The following is a 15,955-nucleotide window of genomic DNA, read 5'->3' on the forward strand; positions in this document are numbered from 1 at the left end:
TGTTAGCGCCAAACTAAATTGTACTGTCCGAAGCTGTGCAGTACTTTATTTTAGCCTCACGTTTTGTTGTAATGATTTCCTTGAACGCAATCAGCTCATTACTCATGGTTTTGCGTGTATAATTTAATCATCCCCACCCGATCATGGGTACGGATGCACTCGCGAGTGCGGACATAAGTTGGACGATTTTGGGTTGCGTTTAGATTTAAATTTGATTGTTTGTTTGTTTTTTTTTATGGAAAAGTTTTGGAATGCCAAAAAATGGCGAATAGACGAAAGTTTATATGGATGATAAACACGTGCTTCAGATGCTCGAAAACGACAAAAAACAAAAACAAAACAACAAACATGCACAAAAAAAAAACTCATCATTCGCAAAGCGTAAATCTAATCAAAGAACCATATGCGTAGCACACACAAAAAAATACAAACAAACAAAGGCATGATAATTCTAGCAAAATATTACTTATTAGATGGATAATCTATGCATGTGTGAGAATGTGTGTGGGTTTATATGTATATGTTCGTGTCTGGGGCACCATGTAGTTCCCGCATCGTAAGAAAATGAAGAAAAAAAACTATAGAAAAACAAACACATTGACAAAATAGTAAATGTGATAAGATAGAGGAACATAAAAACGAATTCAGACCACACAAGCGCAAAGGGAAAACAAAAGCAAAGAAAAAAAGATGATAAATGTCCACTAGCAAATGAAATTTGCAAAAGCAGCGTGTGTAAAGTTTGTAAAAGTGAACAAAAGAAGGAAATAGTACGCACACGACCACCCGCTGTTTTAGCATAGAAGCACACACACACACACACACACACACACAAATTTGCGTACATCGATGCACAATCGAAAGGAGAATTATTTTGAGTATTTATTTATTTAGTAAGTGTCTAATTGTGTTTGCTGTTTATTCTTCTTGCTGTGCAGCTAGAAGAAGCTACTTAATTACAGCATAACAAAAAAAAATCTGAAAAGAACACACACAACCACAATCTTCAAGCAGGAGGAAAAAGCAAACCACGCAACAGCGCACAAGCGATAAAGGTGTTGACGTTTAGAAAGATTTAGGAGAGGAACGTGGAATAATGGTGTCCTTGTTTTTGTTGGTTTGTTGCTCGCTATACAACAACAACAAAAATGAGCCGAAAAGCAAAATATCCTCCTCTTCGCGATCGGTTAAGATTGTCATGTGTTAATTCGGTGTGTCCTCAAAGGAAAACAAAACAAAACAAAAAAAAACCCCGGAAGCTAATGAAAAAGGGAGATGAAAGTGAGAAAACTATTTAGAAGAAATAATAATAAAAAAAACACAAAATGGAAAATCAAATCAAAAAGCGTAACAAAAGATAAAGTAAACACACACACACAAATCGTTTTTCGCAACGTTTTTCGGTGTCATTAAAATGTATGATTTGTTTGAAAATTATTAAGTATGCGGTAAAAAATTTACGGTCATTTCTACTACTGTTCGAAATTTGTACACGTGTCTGACATGAATGATTTAATGATTAGATGAATTTTATCACAACCAAAATTAACTTTTAACGACGGTTGAGAGAGAGAGATAGATAGATAGAGAAAGCGAAATGTTTGAAGCACGCGCTACGAATGAATAATAACGATCATGGGAAGAATCACGTTTTAGACATTTTAAAACGTTTTTGCCAATACGAGGACTTCTTTTTTTTGTCACTATTAATCCTGGAAGCGGATCTTCTAGTCCTACAAACGACCTGGGATATTACTTTCCCTTATGTGACTGTACAGACATTTCACCACAAAACAGCGATTTAGTTGCATAAGTATGGAAACTTCCGGGTTCTGTCCGCACTGCTCAAGTTTGTGCGGATGTGCCAAATTTGAAGGAAAACTACTGCTCATGGTCAAGTGCAAGCCTCGTGCAAGAAACACCCCATTATCGGATATCGTTCAAAGATGGTTTTCTTGTTTGTTGTTCTGTACACCCATACAAAACTCAAATTATCTATTTATAACGCGCTTTCCACCAACCGCTGTACCGCGTGACGTTGAGAATTTCCCACGCTCCCGCGAGAGCAGTTTCGCTCTTCGTGACGGGATTAGTGTGGTTTTTTTCTGTCTTCTCCCACTGCCTGATGACGTTACATAGCAAGGCGAGTCAGTTTTTGCACCAAGTCCCCTAAGACAGAACGCACCGTTCGAACCGCTCGCGACGGCAGTGTGTGCTACGCAGCAGCAGCAGCAGCAGCAGCAGCAGTTGCCATCTTGTGCTTGAGCCAAACCGTCGGCACATGCTGCAATGTGCTTCGTGCGCTACCCTGGTCGGGTTTTGGTGTGAAACTAGTGCGCAACAATTAACCATTGTGAAACAGAAAACGCGTGACAGTTTGTGAATAGAGTGTGTGCGGTGGGCTGCAATCAAATATTCGTCGCTGCGTGTGTTTGGTGCAACGTTTGTCCCCAAAAATGGACTTTCAACGATCAACAACCATCACGAGTACGATCACTCGCATACCGGAAGATGAGTACGTGAACCCGTTCGTGCTCAAGCTAAATCTTGACGACCCATGGGAAAAGCGCAAGGTAGGTGTAGGGGACAGACGGCGTGAGGAGAGGGGGAGGTCTCTGTCTACGTTTGCTGATCCAATTCGCACAACCGATAGCTTATCGTTCTTTGGCCTCTTTTTGTTTGTTTGTTTGTTCGTTTGTTTGCAGACTTATCTTATGACGCTGCTGGTGCTCCCGATTCGTGCCGTACTGATGGGTCTTTGTTTGGTGGTGGCGTGGGCGTTTGCCTCCATCGGTTTGTACGGGCTGACCGAGAAGGAGCGTCGCTCGATACCTATTTCCGGCTGGCGACGGTAGGTAGCGCTGGTAAACAGCAGGTTAACCTCCACGTTTTCAGCCACGAAGGATAGAGTTGCTGATGGCCACATGGTTTCTGTTCGCATGAAGCCTGACAACTTTGTTCTGCGACTTGAAGCAACAGAGACAGAGAGAAAGAGAGAGAGATAGGCAAATAATAAGAACACCGAACAGCTGAGTAATCGAACGATACCGCTGGAGCCGGATCAGCCGAGTCTTGGCAGACCTTTGTACCTCGGTACGCACCGTATGCTTTCGTTATCAGTGCAAAACGCACTGGATCGGAGCAGGCTGGGAAGCAGCACGTTTCCGGTCCCCCCATCTCCTTCCCCAGCCACATCCCCCTCCGAAGCATGCTGGTGAGAGCGGGACAAAGCTATTTTTGTAACACTCTCGCGTGTCAGGAAAGTGGCGTGATCTGTTGTAGCTCCGCGTGTTCAGAACGGCGACCGCGAAAAACACACACACAAACAAAAAACAACAAACAAACCGGCTTGCGCGCGCATTTAACCCACTCGCGCCGAACAATCTCTCGCATCGAAAGAGAAAGGCGGCTCGGCATCAACAAGAAAAAAAAACCCGCTCCGAATGTTATTTCATTGTGCTCTCGCGAAACCGCGAAATGATTGTGTGTCGTGAACGTGTTTTTCTTTTTTTTTAATTCATATTATTTTGTTACTCGTCTTGTTACTTCGGTCTGCTCTTTGACTCTTAACTTCGAGGGTAGACTTCGCACAACACCCAAAGGTCCCTGATGTTGGTCCCCCGGATGAGTAATAGCGTACCCTCGCTCGACTGCGAAATCCGTTGTGGCGATCGGACTGCGCAAAAAACAAAACCGGGCTTCGGATGTCGCCAAAACAAACAATCGGGCATATTTTTAGTACACTGTGTACATATGCACAATTAAAATGCGAATGAATTTTCGTTGGTGGTACGCTCGCCAAGAATTTGATGCGATTTTGGTTGAGAGAGGAAAAATTAAAACGCAAAACAGAGACATATTTTTCCCAGGTTAAGATAAGGACCAGAAGAAGTCCTCCGACAAATGATTTAGACGTAACTGCTCACTTCTCTGGAGCAATATTACTGAAATCGAAAAAATAATTTCGTAGGAATGAACTTCAAACATTTATCTTCTTCTCTACTTACTCAGAGTAGACTACATCGAAGTGACATGGTCAGGTCTGGAAAACGTTTCCAAGAAACTTGATAGACCTGTAGTTCTCCATTCACGACTGCATCCTATGCACTTCAAAAACATATGTGATCTTCATTACCTGAAGACTTTGCAGTTTTCAACCTACTAGGTCACGGCATACAATGTAAAGTCTACTGATAGAAAAGAGGCAATAGATCAAATATATTAAGACAGAAATATCTCATCTAATTTCCTCACACATCGCAAACCTCTTCATTGTAGGGAAATGCGCGAAATGACAGCACTGGCGATGCGACTGCTCTACTTTTTCGGTTCATTTCACCGCATCAAAGTGAACGGTGTCTGTGCTTCACCGCGCGAGGCACCAATCGTTGTCGTTGGTCCACACTACAGTCTGTTCGACTCGATCGTGGTAGCGTTCTGTGGTCCATCAACCGTGGTAGCGAAAAGTAAAGCTGCCGATCTTCCTCTCATTGGCAGTAAGTATGCATCACCAGCGAGCAAAGCAATTGCTGCTTCCTTCCGATGCAATAATTCTTCCTGTGCGCAATTTCACAGAAATCATTGACATCACGCAACCGATCTACGTTTGCCGAGAGGATCCCAATTCGCGCCACATCACACGCCATCTCATCATCGAGCGCGTCATCTCGAAGGAGGACTGGCCGCAGATCTTGATCTTCCCCGAAGGTACCTGCAGCAATGGGAAGGCGGTGGTACAGTTTAAGCCCGGTGCATTTGGACCGGGACTGCCAGTACAACCGGTGGCGATACGATACCCTAACCCAACCAACACAGTATCCTGGACGTGGGAAGGCCCTGGAGTGTAAGTTTGTTTGTGTTAGCAACATCAAATCCACATCTCAGGCTCACGTTCGCTGGACATGGTTTTGCAGGCCAGTACTGTTGTGGCGTACACTAACCGCCTTTCACACTGGGTTCGAGATCAACTTTTTGCCAGTATACTACCCGAACGAGCAGGAGCGTAACGATGCGAAGCTGTACGCGCTCAACGTTCGGAATTATATTGCCCAGTCGCTAGGAATTCCTGGCACCGAGCATGGATACAATGACTGCAAGCTGATGAACTACATGATCGCGATCGGTATGCCGTACTTTGCCTGGAGTCACGACATTGCCAAGATGCGTAAATGGCTCGGGTAAGTCTACGCATGACAAAGCACAGTTTTCTAGACGTGGAACATAAATCTTCGACCGATGCTCTTTCGTTTTGCAGACTTGCTGATGGAAATGTGGAGCAGAATCTGGTGGAACAGGGTGTACCGTTTACGGAGAAAAATTCACACATCGCGCTGGATGAGTTTGCTCGCCGATTAAACATTTCCGTAGAAAATGATTCGACGAGAATTTTGTTCAAAATTTTCAACAAGGTAAGATGTGAAAAGGCCTTAAAAAACTAGGTGCGTTTTCAATTAATTTAAATTTTTAATTATTCTTTCCTCGCCAGGACAATGATAGTGCAGGTTTGATAGACTTCAGAGAATATCTACTGCTTGCCCTATTTCTGTCTGGATTGGGCAAACCAAAGCTCGACCTATTGAAGCTTCTGTTTAAGGTGAGTACAACATGACTAGGGATCTTTAGAATATGATAAATTGATTTTACTTCTTGATATACTTTACAACAGCTATACGGTGTGGAGCGTGATCTGATAACAAGAGAGGGCCTGTACTTCGCGGTAAAGCACCTATCTTCTATTACACCGGAACAGTGCGATAAGCTGTTCGTCAAGGCAGACACCACCAATCGGGGTCTCATTTCCTTCGGTATGGATTGCTAGCATTACTAATGCCAATTTGAATTATGATATCTGATTGTTTAACAATCCCTTGCATGGATTGTCTCTTGCAGAGGAATTTGAACGGAGCATCAACTGTCACCCGATTCTGCTCGATCTGCAAGAATTGAACGAACCAAAGCCGTATGCAGCGCCGCAGCAAACGAACACCAGCTAGACGAGCTGCATAGTCGAGGACGAGCAGCAAGGTGTGGTCTAAACGATAGGCAGTGGAAAACTATTATTGCCAATTTCCGCCATGCGTGTTGGCCAGTGTTGAATTAGTGGTATTAGCGTAATGATAATAATGATACAGACAAACTAATGTTCCTTGTTTATTGAGAAGGAGGGTGTAGCTTTCGGAGCTTAATCAGGTTCGGTATGCACGTCACACTCCTCGATCCGACACGCCAGCGGTACATCGATCAGCCGCGGCAGGTGCCGTGGTGCGTGGACGAGCAGAAAATCGCTAACCAGCTGCTTCCGGTACCGGTGCCACAGCAGCTCGGCGAGAAACCAACGAAACAGCCGCTCGCGTGACGGTTGCCGCTGCTCGAGAAAGATCCGTATCCGGTTCCAGATGTTGCCCCGGTTTTGGGGCTTCTCCAGCAGCCAGTAGCGCGGTATCAGCAAACACTGCACGTGGGTACGGGCGAACACGGCTCGATCGACCATATGCTCACCGATGCCAAACACCGAACCGCGGCTGTACGTAGCAATGTCGACGAAATGGTACTCGACCTTGAACGATTTACTCGGTTCACGGTTGATTGCAGGTGTTTTTTCCGTTGTACTGCAATGGAAGCACAGGTTGTAGAAAAAAATGCAGTAGTTAGAGCGCCTTTTTTAAATCACACTGTTAAATAATATCGGTACAAAATGTCTCAGTGTACTTAGGCATATTTAGTGTAGGTAAAGAATCCGTATCACAATGTACATTAAACAAAAAGCTACTTACGGAACACTCACCGTTCATCATCTTACTTAGGTTAAAGATTTAAAAAGTGTGTGTACACCTAGTTTAAAAAAGACGAATATTAAGCTGTTTTTAAGCAATTTTGCCTCCTTTTCGCTTTTTTTTTCTCAGTTTGTTTTGTATGAATTAAAATGTTTAACTATAGCTCTGTCATCTTAACCATCAAATAGCGTGGATTTTGAACCATTTTGTGTTTTAGAATTTTCTACACCATAGCTATATTCGAAGGACCATACGGCAAAGAGCCTTTCAAAAATTATATAACGCTCGTAGAAGGGGGAGCGGAGTACCCTTTAATACTGCTTAATTTATGGACGCCCCCCAAGATGACGGCTCCATGGAGTTAAATAAAAAAAAAAACTTAACTACGTCTCTACGTCATACCTGCCCGCATTGTGTCCCTCCACCCTGGCTGCATCCATGGTCTGCTGCCGGCGTCGATGGAACCGCGTAATTTCATCCTCGGTCGGTTGTGCCCGGGACAGCCGATAGCGTTTCGCACCGGTCCGTCGATCCCGGCGTCGGTGCAGCTTGAGACACTGCAGCAAACCACACTCACCACTGAGCATAAAGTGTGCGTAGTTGACCGGTGCCTGCCCTTCAACGAACACCGTCTGGTCCGGGGCAAACTGGCGGATCTGTGCCCGGTGGCAGCAGTCCCGCCGCTGCTCGTCCGACCATCGATCGAAGTAGGAGAACTGTGCCAACGCGCCCAACAGGTCCTGCCCGGCCGAAGTCAGCTTGGCAAATGCACGGCCGCACGGCGGGTGATATTATGTGACAGCTTTGCCCGCGAAGCGTACTCTCGACGCTTTACACACGACTGTGCCGAAACCCGGCGTTCGGTTGACTGTGCGCGCGTGAAAAACCTCGACGGACGAGCAGCAGTGTGGGCCCGTGCGGTCCGGTTGGTTTCGGAAGCCAGGGATATGCACAGCAGAAACCGATATCGCGTGTGAAGCGCCCTGTCGATGTGAAATTTATGCACCAAGGTAAGAGACACATTGTGTCAAATTGTGGGGCAGGGAGGGGGGTGGAGGGAGTTTGACAAGGGGGAAATATGAGGAGCAACCCCCAAAAATTGGGTCTGTAGTGTCTGTCGAACTCGCCCTTGAACGGCACCCAGCACACCCCGGGTGCTGTTGTGTGACCACGCGCTAGCCTACATTTAGGCGCTTCCTCGTGCTCGTCTCGCTGTCAAAGGGCCTTTTTTTGGCCGTAGTGATGGCCTGCTGTGTACGGCGAAAGTCACGCGATTTGACGCCACCGCGCGCGTGCTATGCTAATGTGACTGGCCATAAATATTTGCGGAATCGCAATAAACAGCGAGAAAGAGGAGAGACAAAATGGACCCTTCCCATTGTGGTGCGTCTCCTTTCGATAGTGTTGTGATAGGTTTGGTGAAGTTTACGATGAACCGTTGGCAGTTATTGGCCTTACAGTTGATGTGGGCGGAAGATGGGAACGGGAACATGGCAATAAATTTTATGGAAAATAGCATAGAAAGCGGAAATATCGAATCGCTATTTTACAGATATTATCGGAAACGAATTAAGGCTCAAAGAAATGGGAAAGACTATTTTAGCTATCAGTTGTGCAATACCTTACAGTTTGTTTCCTTCTACGATATAACATCCATCTTATCCAGTGTATGTACCTTCCAGGTCATCTAGGATCGACTTAGAAGACTTACCTTTGGAGTATAAAACAAACAAAAACAACGCAACATCCCAGCCGCCATCTTGTTTAAAGTACCATTTATTTCGAGAGAATTACCGATCGATTGAACCGACCGGTAGGGCAATACAATATTAAAGAACTACTTAATAATCTCCTAAGCATTACCTGACTGCGTTTCTGCGTTTCTGTCCAAGACGCCCACCAGTGACCATTCGCCACAGAGAACGCACACACCAGGGGTTATGCGTCGATGGGGTTTGCAAATCTAAACGCCACCATGCTTTACAGTGGTTCGTATTCGCTTTAAACGCCATGACGCTGTACATACTATTCTTACAATGCAAATGAATGAATGAACAGGAGAAGGGAAATTAGAAGAGAGAGAGAGAAACTGGTTGAGATACTTATGGAGGAAAAATGGAGGCTTCACCAAATTGGAAGTTCAAGAGCACAGAGACATCTGTGAGGACGGCTAGAGACACTAGAGTTACGGAGGGGGTGGAACAGGTCGGGAAAATAACACGAAGTGACATGGACGATATGAGAAGAAAAAAAAAACACACACACACATACACAACTGTCTGCCCTCGAGAGACGGGCTATCGGCTTCGACAGCTGTGACAATAATAAATATGGCAGAGATGAGGTTAGCTAACCAAACTTACGAGCACCACGGACACGGACTGCCGAGCTAAATTGCTCTCGTGCTAACGCCTATGACGGGAGGATAGGGTAACGGGGTATGGTTTTTCTAGGAGGTTGGGGAAAGAGAACGGAAGTTCTAGTTTGTGAGTGCTTGGGCGCTCACTTTCGGAACAACAGCTGCCGTTGCTGGTCGGGGCTCAGTTTGGCGAACATGCGCTGGGACGATGCCTGCGGGATGCCATGGTTGAGGGCGAGCACCTTCGTGATGATGTTGAAATCTTCCGCCGAGCGGGACGTGATGCCAGACTGGAAGAGCAGATTCTGCAGGTTCTGGCTATCGCTCAGCGAACCCGCCTGTTGGCCATTGAACGCGACCGGTTGCGATGGGCGGAAGGGTAGCTGCTGCTGTTGCTGAGGTGGTGCAACGTTAAGGCCGAAATTACCGGTGCCCGGTTCCTGGCGGAAGACGCGATTACGTTGCTGCAGCGGTGGCAGCTGCTGATCGAACTGGTTCGGTCCCAGCAGTAGCGGTGGCAGCACTGGGAACAGATTGAATGGCTGGAAGGGCTTGAGCGGGAGTGCCTGTTCACGGGCGAGTTGGGGCGGTTGGCTGATGGCCTTCACCTGCTCGATGGAGGTGGTCGTTTTGGGTCCCTGTTGTTGTTGCTGTTGCTGCTGTGGCGGCTGTTGTGGTTGGAAGTCGACGGCTTCCTTGAAGGGAAGCTGCTGCTCCACCGAGATCGGGATCGGTTTGCCGCCCGGTAGACTAACGCTCGGGATGAACTGTACCGCCGGTCCGGGTCGGGGCAACTCCTGCACGAAGGTTGGCTGTGGGGCGGGCTGCTGTTGCTGCAGGGGTAGCGGCTGCGGCTTGAACGGAGGCAGCTGTATCGTGGAGGGTGGCTGTTGCTGGAACTGTTGCTGCTGCTGGAACTGCTGCTGCTGCTGTCGGAAGAGACGCTGCTCCTGCTCGAACCGTTGTATGCGGAGACGCGTTTCCTCTTCGAGGCGTTGCTTCTGCTGCTGCAACTGTTGCTGCTGCTGCTGGATGATGGCTTGCTCCTGTTGGATCTTGGCGCGTAGTAGCTGCTCCTGCGCACGCTGCTGGTTTTGCAGCGCTATTAGCTGTTGCTCGAGTTGACGTGTCTTCTCCTCGAGCGCTCGTGTGCTCAGGCTGATGGGCGGCGCCGGTACAAGAGGTGCGAGCAGTGGCTGCGTGGATGGGACAGCTTGGATCTGAAGAAGCGGCACAGTAGCAACGGGTGTAGCGACGGCCGAGGCCGCTGCTCCTACCGGTAGGATCACTGGCGACGGTTTAAAGTCGGCAGTACCGGGTGTTTTCTGCTTGGGAGGCGTTTGGAGCAGTGGGATGACGTTGCGCGAAACCCCCAGCTGGTCTTGCTGCACGGTGAACGCAGCTACGAGCGGGGCCTGGAATATCTTGACATCTTCCGATTTAACCTGCTCAATATTCTCACCATCCTCGTTGTGGGTCGGTGCCGGTGTAGTTGGTACGGGAATTGCTGTCGTTGTGGAAGCAGGAGCTTGCTGCGTAGTGCTGCTAGTGACCGGTAGTGGCGCTTCGGTAGTGCTCTGATCCACCTGAGGCACGATCTCGTTCTCGGACTCGAGCTTCGGTACAATCAGTGCCGGTTTCGGTTTCGCGATAATAATCGTCTTGATGATTTCGTTCGCATCCGCCGACCCAACCGTTACCGCACCCGTGTCCCGCTGCTCTACCTCACCCTCGATCGTGTCACGATCATCTTCCTGCGCGTTAGCCACATACGTGTGGTAGTCAACGGCGGACGTGTCGCGAGCCCGCGCCTCACCCTCCGCCACCGTACTCTCCTCGAGCAGTTCGTCCAAGATGGTGGTAGCAAAGTTTTCCTCCGTCGTGTTCGCATCGCCGAGCAGCTGTTCCTGCTTTTCCTCCTCCTGGCGCTCCTTCAGGTGACGTAAGGCACGCAGCAGCGCTTTGCGCAGGGCTGGATCGATGTTCAGCTTCCGCTCCGCCGTACCCTCCTTTGCTGTCACCGCGATGACCACCGTCAGCAACACTCCCACCAGCAGCAGCGGTCGGACCATCTGGAAAAGTGGTGGAAAAGGCAACCAAAAAAATCACACGCCATGGTCTTGGAAAAAAATGAGATGAAAAAAAAACAACACACAAAACAACATTCGCAACCGTAAAATGGCACGCAGTTCTCACGGAGGGTGTGATTGTGATGAGGCTCAAGATGAAAATTGAATCCGTCCGTCCGTCAACCAGTGAAGAAGAAAAGGCTCAGTGCCCACCAACAGTTGCGTGCGCATGCCGAAAACGTGCGTCTTGTTCCTTTGCGGTGTGTAGTACACGGCATCTTCCCGGTTTTCCATATCTTCCAAAAATCTACAGGAGAAAAACAAAACCGCCCTGGCCGAGAAAAAAGATGCGTAAAGATGGCTTCGGTAGGGATACTGGTTGCTTAATGAGAATCTTTTCTTCCCCTTTGTAGACCCCCCCCCCCCTTGGGTGACTTTATCTCAGCGACGTCGATCGGATTGGATCGTTGCTTTGCGTGCAGCAAGATTATATCATCCGCCATTTTAAAACCCGGTTTTTGGTAGTGGCAGCTCTGCTACTGCTGTAGATATTGATGGATTGAAGTGCTGCCGAAAGCTTCTTCGAAGCTTTAACCCAATCTTATCATTAAGCAAACGTGCTGTTGATGGGTTTTAATTTTTGCTGATCAACGGTCAGATTGCAACCAAACTCAGTTTATAGTCTGAAAGTGGTTTATCTTAACTATCGCACACGATACTGGCAACTTATGATAATTTCGTACCAGACACGAGCGACACCATCATCTTTATATCAGTTCCAACACTTTCGCAACAAGCAGCAGAGCACTCTGGGTAAGTAGTAGGTCCCAACAGCAAACGTCAAAAATGCTAATACCTCGCATTAACCTCCCGGACGGCCAGTCTGGGCTATGGACGCGAAATCCGCCGAATGGCTCGTGCAAGTGAACCATCCCGCGAGCAGCTAGTTTTGACAGTGCTGGGAGAGTAATACGATTATCTGGCACACCGTTATTGTCTGTGATGAACTATACCTTATTGGATACCTTATCATTTTCCCACTGAATAAGCGATACGTTCGGTTGGTCCCGGTGAAGTCTCGGTGCCAAATTTGTGTGTATCAAAATGGTGTGCTTGAAGGGGGAGAGCGAAGCATCGGGACTATTTTTGTAGGGTCAAATGGTTAAGATTGCAAAAAAAAAGCAGACACTGTACGTCGGTGAGAATTTCGGTGCGTTTTTTTTTTATTTTCTTGTGACAGACCACCTCAGTCCGGACAAATTATGGGTTTCGATGATGACTAGCGAGTTCATCGATTGCGGATCACTCCCGTGCTGTGGTCTGTGTAGCCTAAGCTTAACCATCAAACATCAAGTCACACCGCAAATGGTTCAAAACTATGGCGCAGTAAGTATACGCTTCATGCAACAATCATAATGACGTTGCGAACTTTGTTTCCTTTACGCTTTTTGTTTGGCTTTGGCCGCGAAAGCAACGCTTCTCTCCTTAACAAAGCATAGCTTGATTGGGGTTAGAAAAGAAATCGAAAATATCGCTGTTTTAAATGTCTCTTGTCTGTTGGCCCGACCACCACAGACCCGCACACAACTTTATTGGCGAAAAGAAAACTGGGAGTATAATGTTGACTTACCGTTTCCGCCATTACCGAGCATCAACATCCCCACTTTCCAACGGTTCCAAGTATTCGGTCGTCCGTCTTTTTAAACGAACCACTCACACCTCCTCAATAAGCGGATGTATTTGCTTAGCTTCGGGTAAAAGGTGGTGATAAATTATCACCCCCCCGGGCAACGATTGTGGTACCATCATCGTCCATCTGCGAAAATGGCACCCGGTATGTATGGGACTTGGGCAAAAAGCCGCAAACACGGCGCGAACTCTGACCGGTAAGTGGAACAGCAAGCCAGTGATAACTTCACCGTCAACTCGGGGTGATATCTACGCCGAAGCGGCACACCGGGGGGACTCATTGATTGTATTCAAATTTAACCTCACACTGCAACCATTGCCTCCCACTTGGAATGGATCCGTGTTTTTTTTTTTTTACGTAAGTCGTCGTCGAAAATCGACAACAGTTCGGTCGACTCTACTCGAGAAATTTCTTCTTTTTTTTTTATTTCAATAAATTTCCGTACTACTTCCTGGTTACCGAAATCGTTCGGGAAGATGGTAACGTGAACATGAACAGCAGCAGCACCACGAGCCTGCATGCATGCGAGCCGGCAGCACCAGCAGCAGCAGCAGGTAGCTGCTATTGTGTGGTATGGATCAAACGGCTGTGCTGGGTTTCCATCGTGCGATCGAGGTTCGATACTAACCGCAGCTGGAATGGTTTGGAAGCATATGGGAAGATGCGCGTTCGGGATGCTACTTTCTCCCGCAAAGAAAAGCGAAAGCGTGCCAAGACAGAAGAAGATGGGGAAGCAAGATCGAGCGGTTCGATTAATGATTACGTTTATCTTCCTGGTAGGATTAAATGGTTGTGGCTTCATCAATGGTGTGCCTCGTTTCGGCTGCTTCCGGTGCGATACGTCGGCGTTACAGGCAAGCTCAGCTGCCAAACCCCGTTAAACATTTCGAGAGAAATCAATGGCAATCAAACTCGATCCAAGTTTGTAGTTTTGACGTTTTAGTAATCGAACCGAACTCTTCCTACTGCTCCATAGTGCATACATTGTAATATCAATCAATCATACTAGAATAGAGCTGGCCCTGGAAGACCTGAGGACAATCTTCACCGCCTGAAGAAAAACCCCGCTGGTTTTGTGTGTGTGTGCTGAATGCTGCCATAATTACGCTACTATTTACAAACACTGCATCTCGCATCAGGGTTTATCGTCGTTCGCCTTACGCCATTATGATTTTGTTGCTGCTCGATCTCCATTTCCACACCGGCGCGTGGTCCGCATCGATCGGGTTGAGGAGGTTAGCAAAAGCTGACGCTCCACATTTACCCCCTGCCCCCCACCTCCCCTCTCACGGCAACAAAAAAAATCCTATGAGATAACGTCGGTAGCACACGCAGCAGACACACACACACGTACCTCCAGCTCAATTAACGCTCCATCGATAGATGTTACACTTTTCCACCGGGTGCTTCAACTACTGACGCGTGTGCTGTGATCTAGAGATGACTCTACTTGAGTGTGATGCATTTTTTTTTGCTGTTATCTTTTCTAGTTCTTTTGACGTCTGCAGGGTAGTAGCGCGCGTGTAAGTCTCGCCATGCAAAGCTAAACAAACGAAGGAGCCCTCGTTAGATAATTCCTTCATTAGGTAATAAATCACCGCGGTGCCGCGGTTTGACTATAAGATTTCGTGGCACACGCCGACACCGTGGCAATCGCTGATGTATTAAAGCTTCATTACCTGTCATTATTTGTTAGGCGGCGGTCGGCGGCGGCTGGTTTGTTTACGTTACTTGTCAAGCGAAACGTGTCGATTGATTGGGGAAAGTAGTCGAGCAGTGGTGGGTGTGACTGTTGTCTTGAAGGAAGAGACTATTTCTTTCATTTTGCACGAGTCCATGGGCGCGCATTTGTGTGTGTGCTTGTGTGTTTTTTTTAAAAAAGATCGTGCCAGATGAGGGACACGTTTCTCCAGCTTGTGCGCTGTCAAAATGTCAAAAGTGTTAGCCATTTTACCCTGCAGTGGTCAGTAAGATTTCCCAGCGAACTTTCCGGGGTCAAGCATGTGCAGTAGAAGAGGAAAAAAAAAAGGCCTCCATCAACACAATCATAGCCACCCGCAACTTACATACCACGCGGGATCAACACCACCACACCCAGTGCGCATAGCTCACTTTATTATGACTGTTATTATCATAATTCACAGTGTTCGGGTGCTACGGGTGCTTGTCGAGATGTCTCCCCCGTGTGTTGTGTGTCGTGTACTCGGTGGGAAAGTTTCTTCCTTCTCCGTTATGCTGCGGGACATCTGCCCCCGGCACACTGCGGGTTAGCGGGCTCGTGGCTGGTGATTGATTTTGATTTATTGTGCACCGCTTACGTCACCGACAGAAGTAAGAAGAAAAAAGCACACACACAGATACAAGATGGAAAACCCCATCCAACACCGCCAGTAGTGTCCTGAGCCCGGCACTAATTTTTAACGAGCTGTTTATGATCCACGTGGTGTTTCGCGCACCAAACCGAACGTTCCACATCGTGGCCGCGTGGCGCATGTGGGCGCATACATTTGATGCACGCGAATCCAACCCCAGAAAAGAGAGAGAGAGAGAGAGAGAGAGAGAGCAGCGGTAGGGGGCAAGGGTTTGGGATTCACACATAAATATTTAGACGCAATGAAACATACAGCTTCCCGCCAGCAGACGCGCAAACGGAAAAGCATCGTGCAGCCGGTTATGAAATTGGATGGAAAAAAAGTCTAAGACACTCGGTTACGGACGCCACGTTACTAATGCGCATCTGCTCGCATCAAACGGCTTCTCCCGGCGGAGGAGGGAAGGGTAGTTACGTTGGGCCTACATGTGTGCTGGCGTGGAGAGCACCGAAGATATGCGGGAGATGCGTTTTATATGTTTGTTTTGCCATTAAAACTCGAATTCGATTTGTTTTGAATTTCAAACCGAAAATTGCGTTGCGTGCGCGAGTGCGCGTTTGGGCTGAAGTGAAAGTTGTTGTTTTGTTGAAACCCTTTCCCGGCAGGTCCAGCGTGTGGTGATGCAGTGAGGATTAGAGATTTGAGTTGGTGTGCTGGATTCTTCTTGATTAGTTCTGGAGCATTGACTCTAC

The 15,955-nt window shown here is 47.5% G+C and overlaps 5 protein-coding genes across 5 annotated transcripts in view; 2 read left to right on the top strand and 3 right to left on the bottom strand.

Moving 5' to 3' along the window:
* Positions 1 to 15,955, bottom strand: part of LOC126561177 (uncharacterized) — a 408,397-nt gene that overhangs the window by 373,662 nt on the left and 18,780 nt on the right. The gene's annotated exons all lie outside the window — the stretch shown is intronic.
* Positions 1 to 15,955, top strand: part of LOC126561385 (uncharacterized) — a 390,544-nt gene that overhangs the window by 23,956 nt on the left and 350,633 nt on the right. The gene's annotated exons all lie outside the window — the stretch shown is intronic.
* Positions 2,457 to 15,955, top strand: part of LOC126557347 (lysophosphatidylcholine acyltransferase-like) — a 238,922-nt gene continuing 225,423 nt past the window's right edge. The window contains exons 1-9 of the mRNA XM_050213080.1: positions 2,457 to 2,573; positions 2,706 to 2,851; positions 4,279 to 4,496; positions 4,576 to 4,843; positions 4,914 to 5,177; positions 5,255 to 5,408; positions 5,486 to 5,593; positions 5,666 to 5,804; positions 5,890 to 6,024. Of these exons, the coding sequence (XP_050069037.1) occupies positions 2,457 to 2,573; positions 2,706 to 2,851; positions 4,279 to 4,496; positions 4,576 to 4,843; positions 4,914 to 5,177; positions 5,255 to 5,408; positions 5,486 to 5,593; positions 5,666 to 5,804; positions 5,890 to 5,993 (1,518 nt within the window). The 3' untranslated portion in view covers positions 5,994 to 6,024. The remainder of the gene's footprint in view (positions 2,574 to 2,705; positions 2,852 to 4,278; positions 4,497 to 4,575; positions 4,844 to 4,913; positions 5,178 to 5,254; positions 5,409 to 5,485; positions 5,594 to 5,665; positions 5,805 to 5,889; positions 6,025 to 15,955) is intronic.
* On the bottom strand, positions 6,182 to 7,540 carry LOC126558358 (uncharacterized; the record flags this gene model as incomplete). The annotated part of the gene is made up of 3 exons (XM_050214397.1): positions 6,182 to 6,608; positions 6,932 to 6,936; positions 7,205 to 7,540. Coding segments are annotated over 3 exons (768 nt in total), but the record flags the coding sequence as incomplete, so codon positions are not given.
* LOC126558454 (mediator of RNA polymerase II transcription subunit 15-like) lies at positions 9,261 to 11,205 on the bottom strand. The gene has a single exon (XM_050214512.1). It carries the CDS (start codon positions 11,202 to 11,204, stop codon positions 9,276 to 9,278), a length of 1,929 nt encoding a protein of 642 aa, XP_050070469.1. The 5' UTR covers position 11,205; the 3' UTR covers positions 9,261 to 9,275.

The sequence above is a fragment of the Anopheles maculipalpis genome, chromosome X (genome assembly GCF_943734695.1).
Source record: "Anopheles maculipalpis chromosome X, idAnoMacuDA_375_x, whole genome shotgun sequence".
NCBI classification, from domain to species: domain Eukaryota; kingdom Metazoa; phylum Arthropoda; class Insecta; order Diptera; family Culicidae; genus Anopheles; species Anopheles maculipalpis.

Coding starts and splice junctions, on each gene's coding strand:
- LOC126558454 (XM_050214512.1), bottom strand. CDS start 11,204: ATGGTCCGACCGCTGCTGCTGGTGGGAGTGTTGCTGACGGTGGTCATC.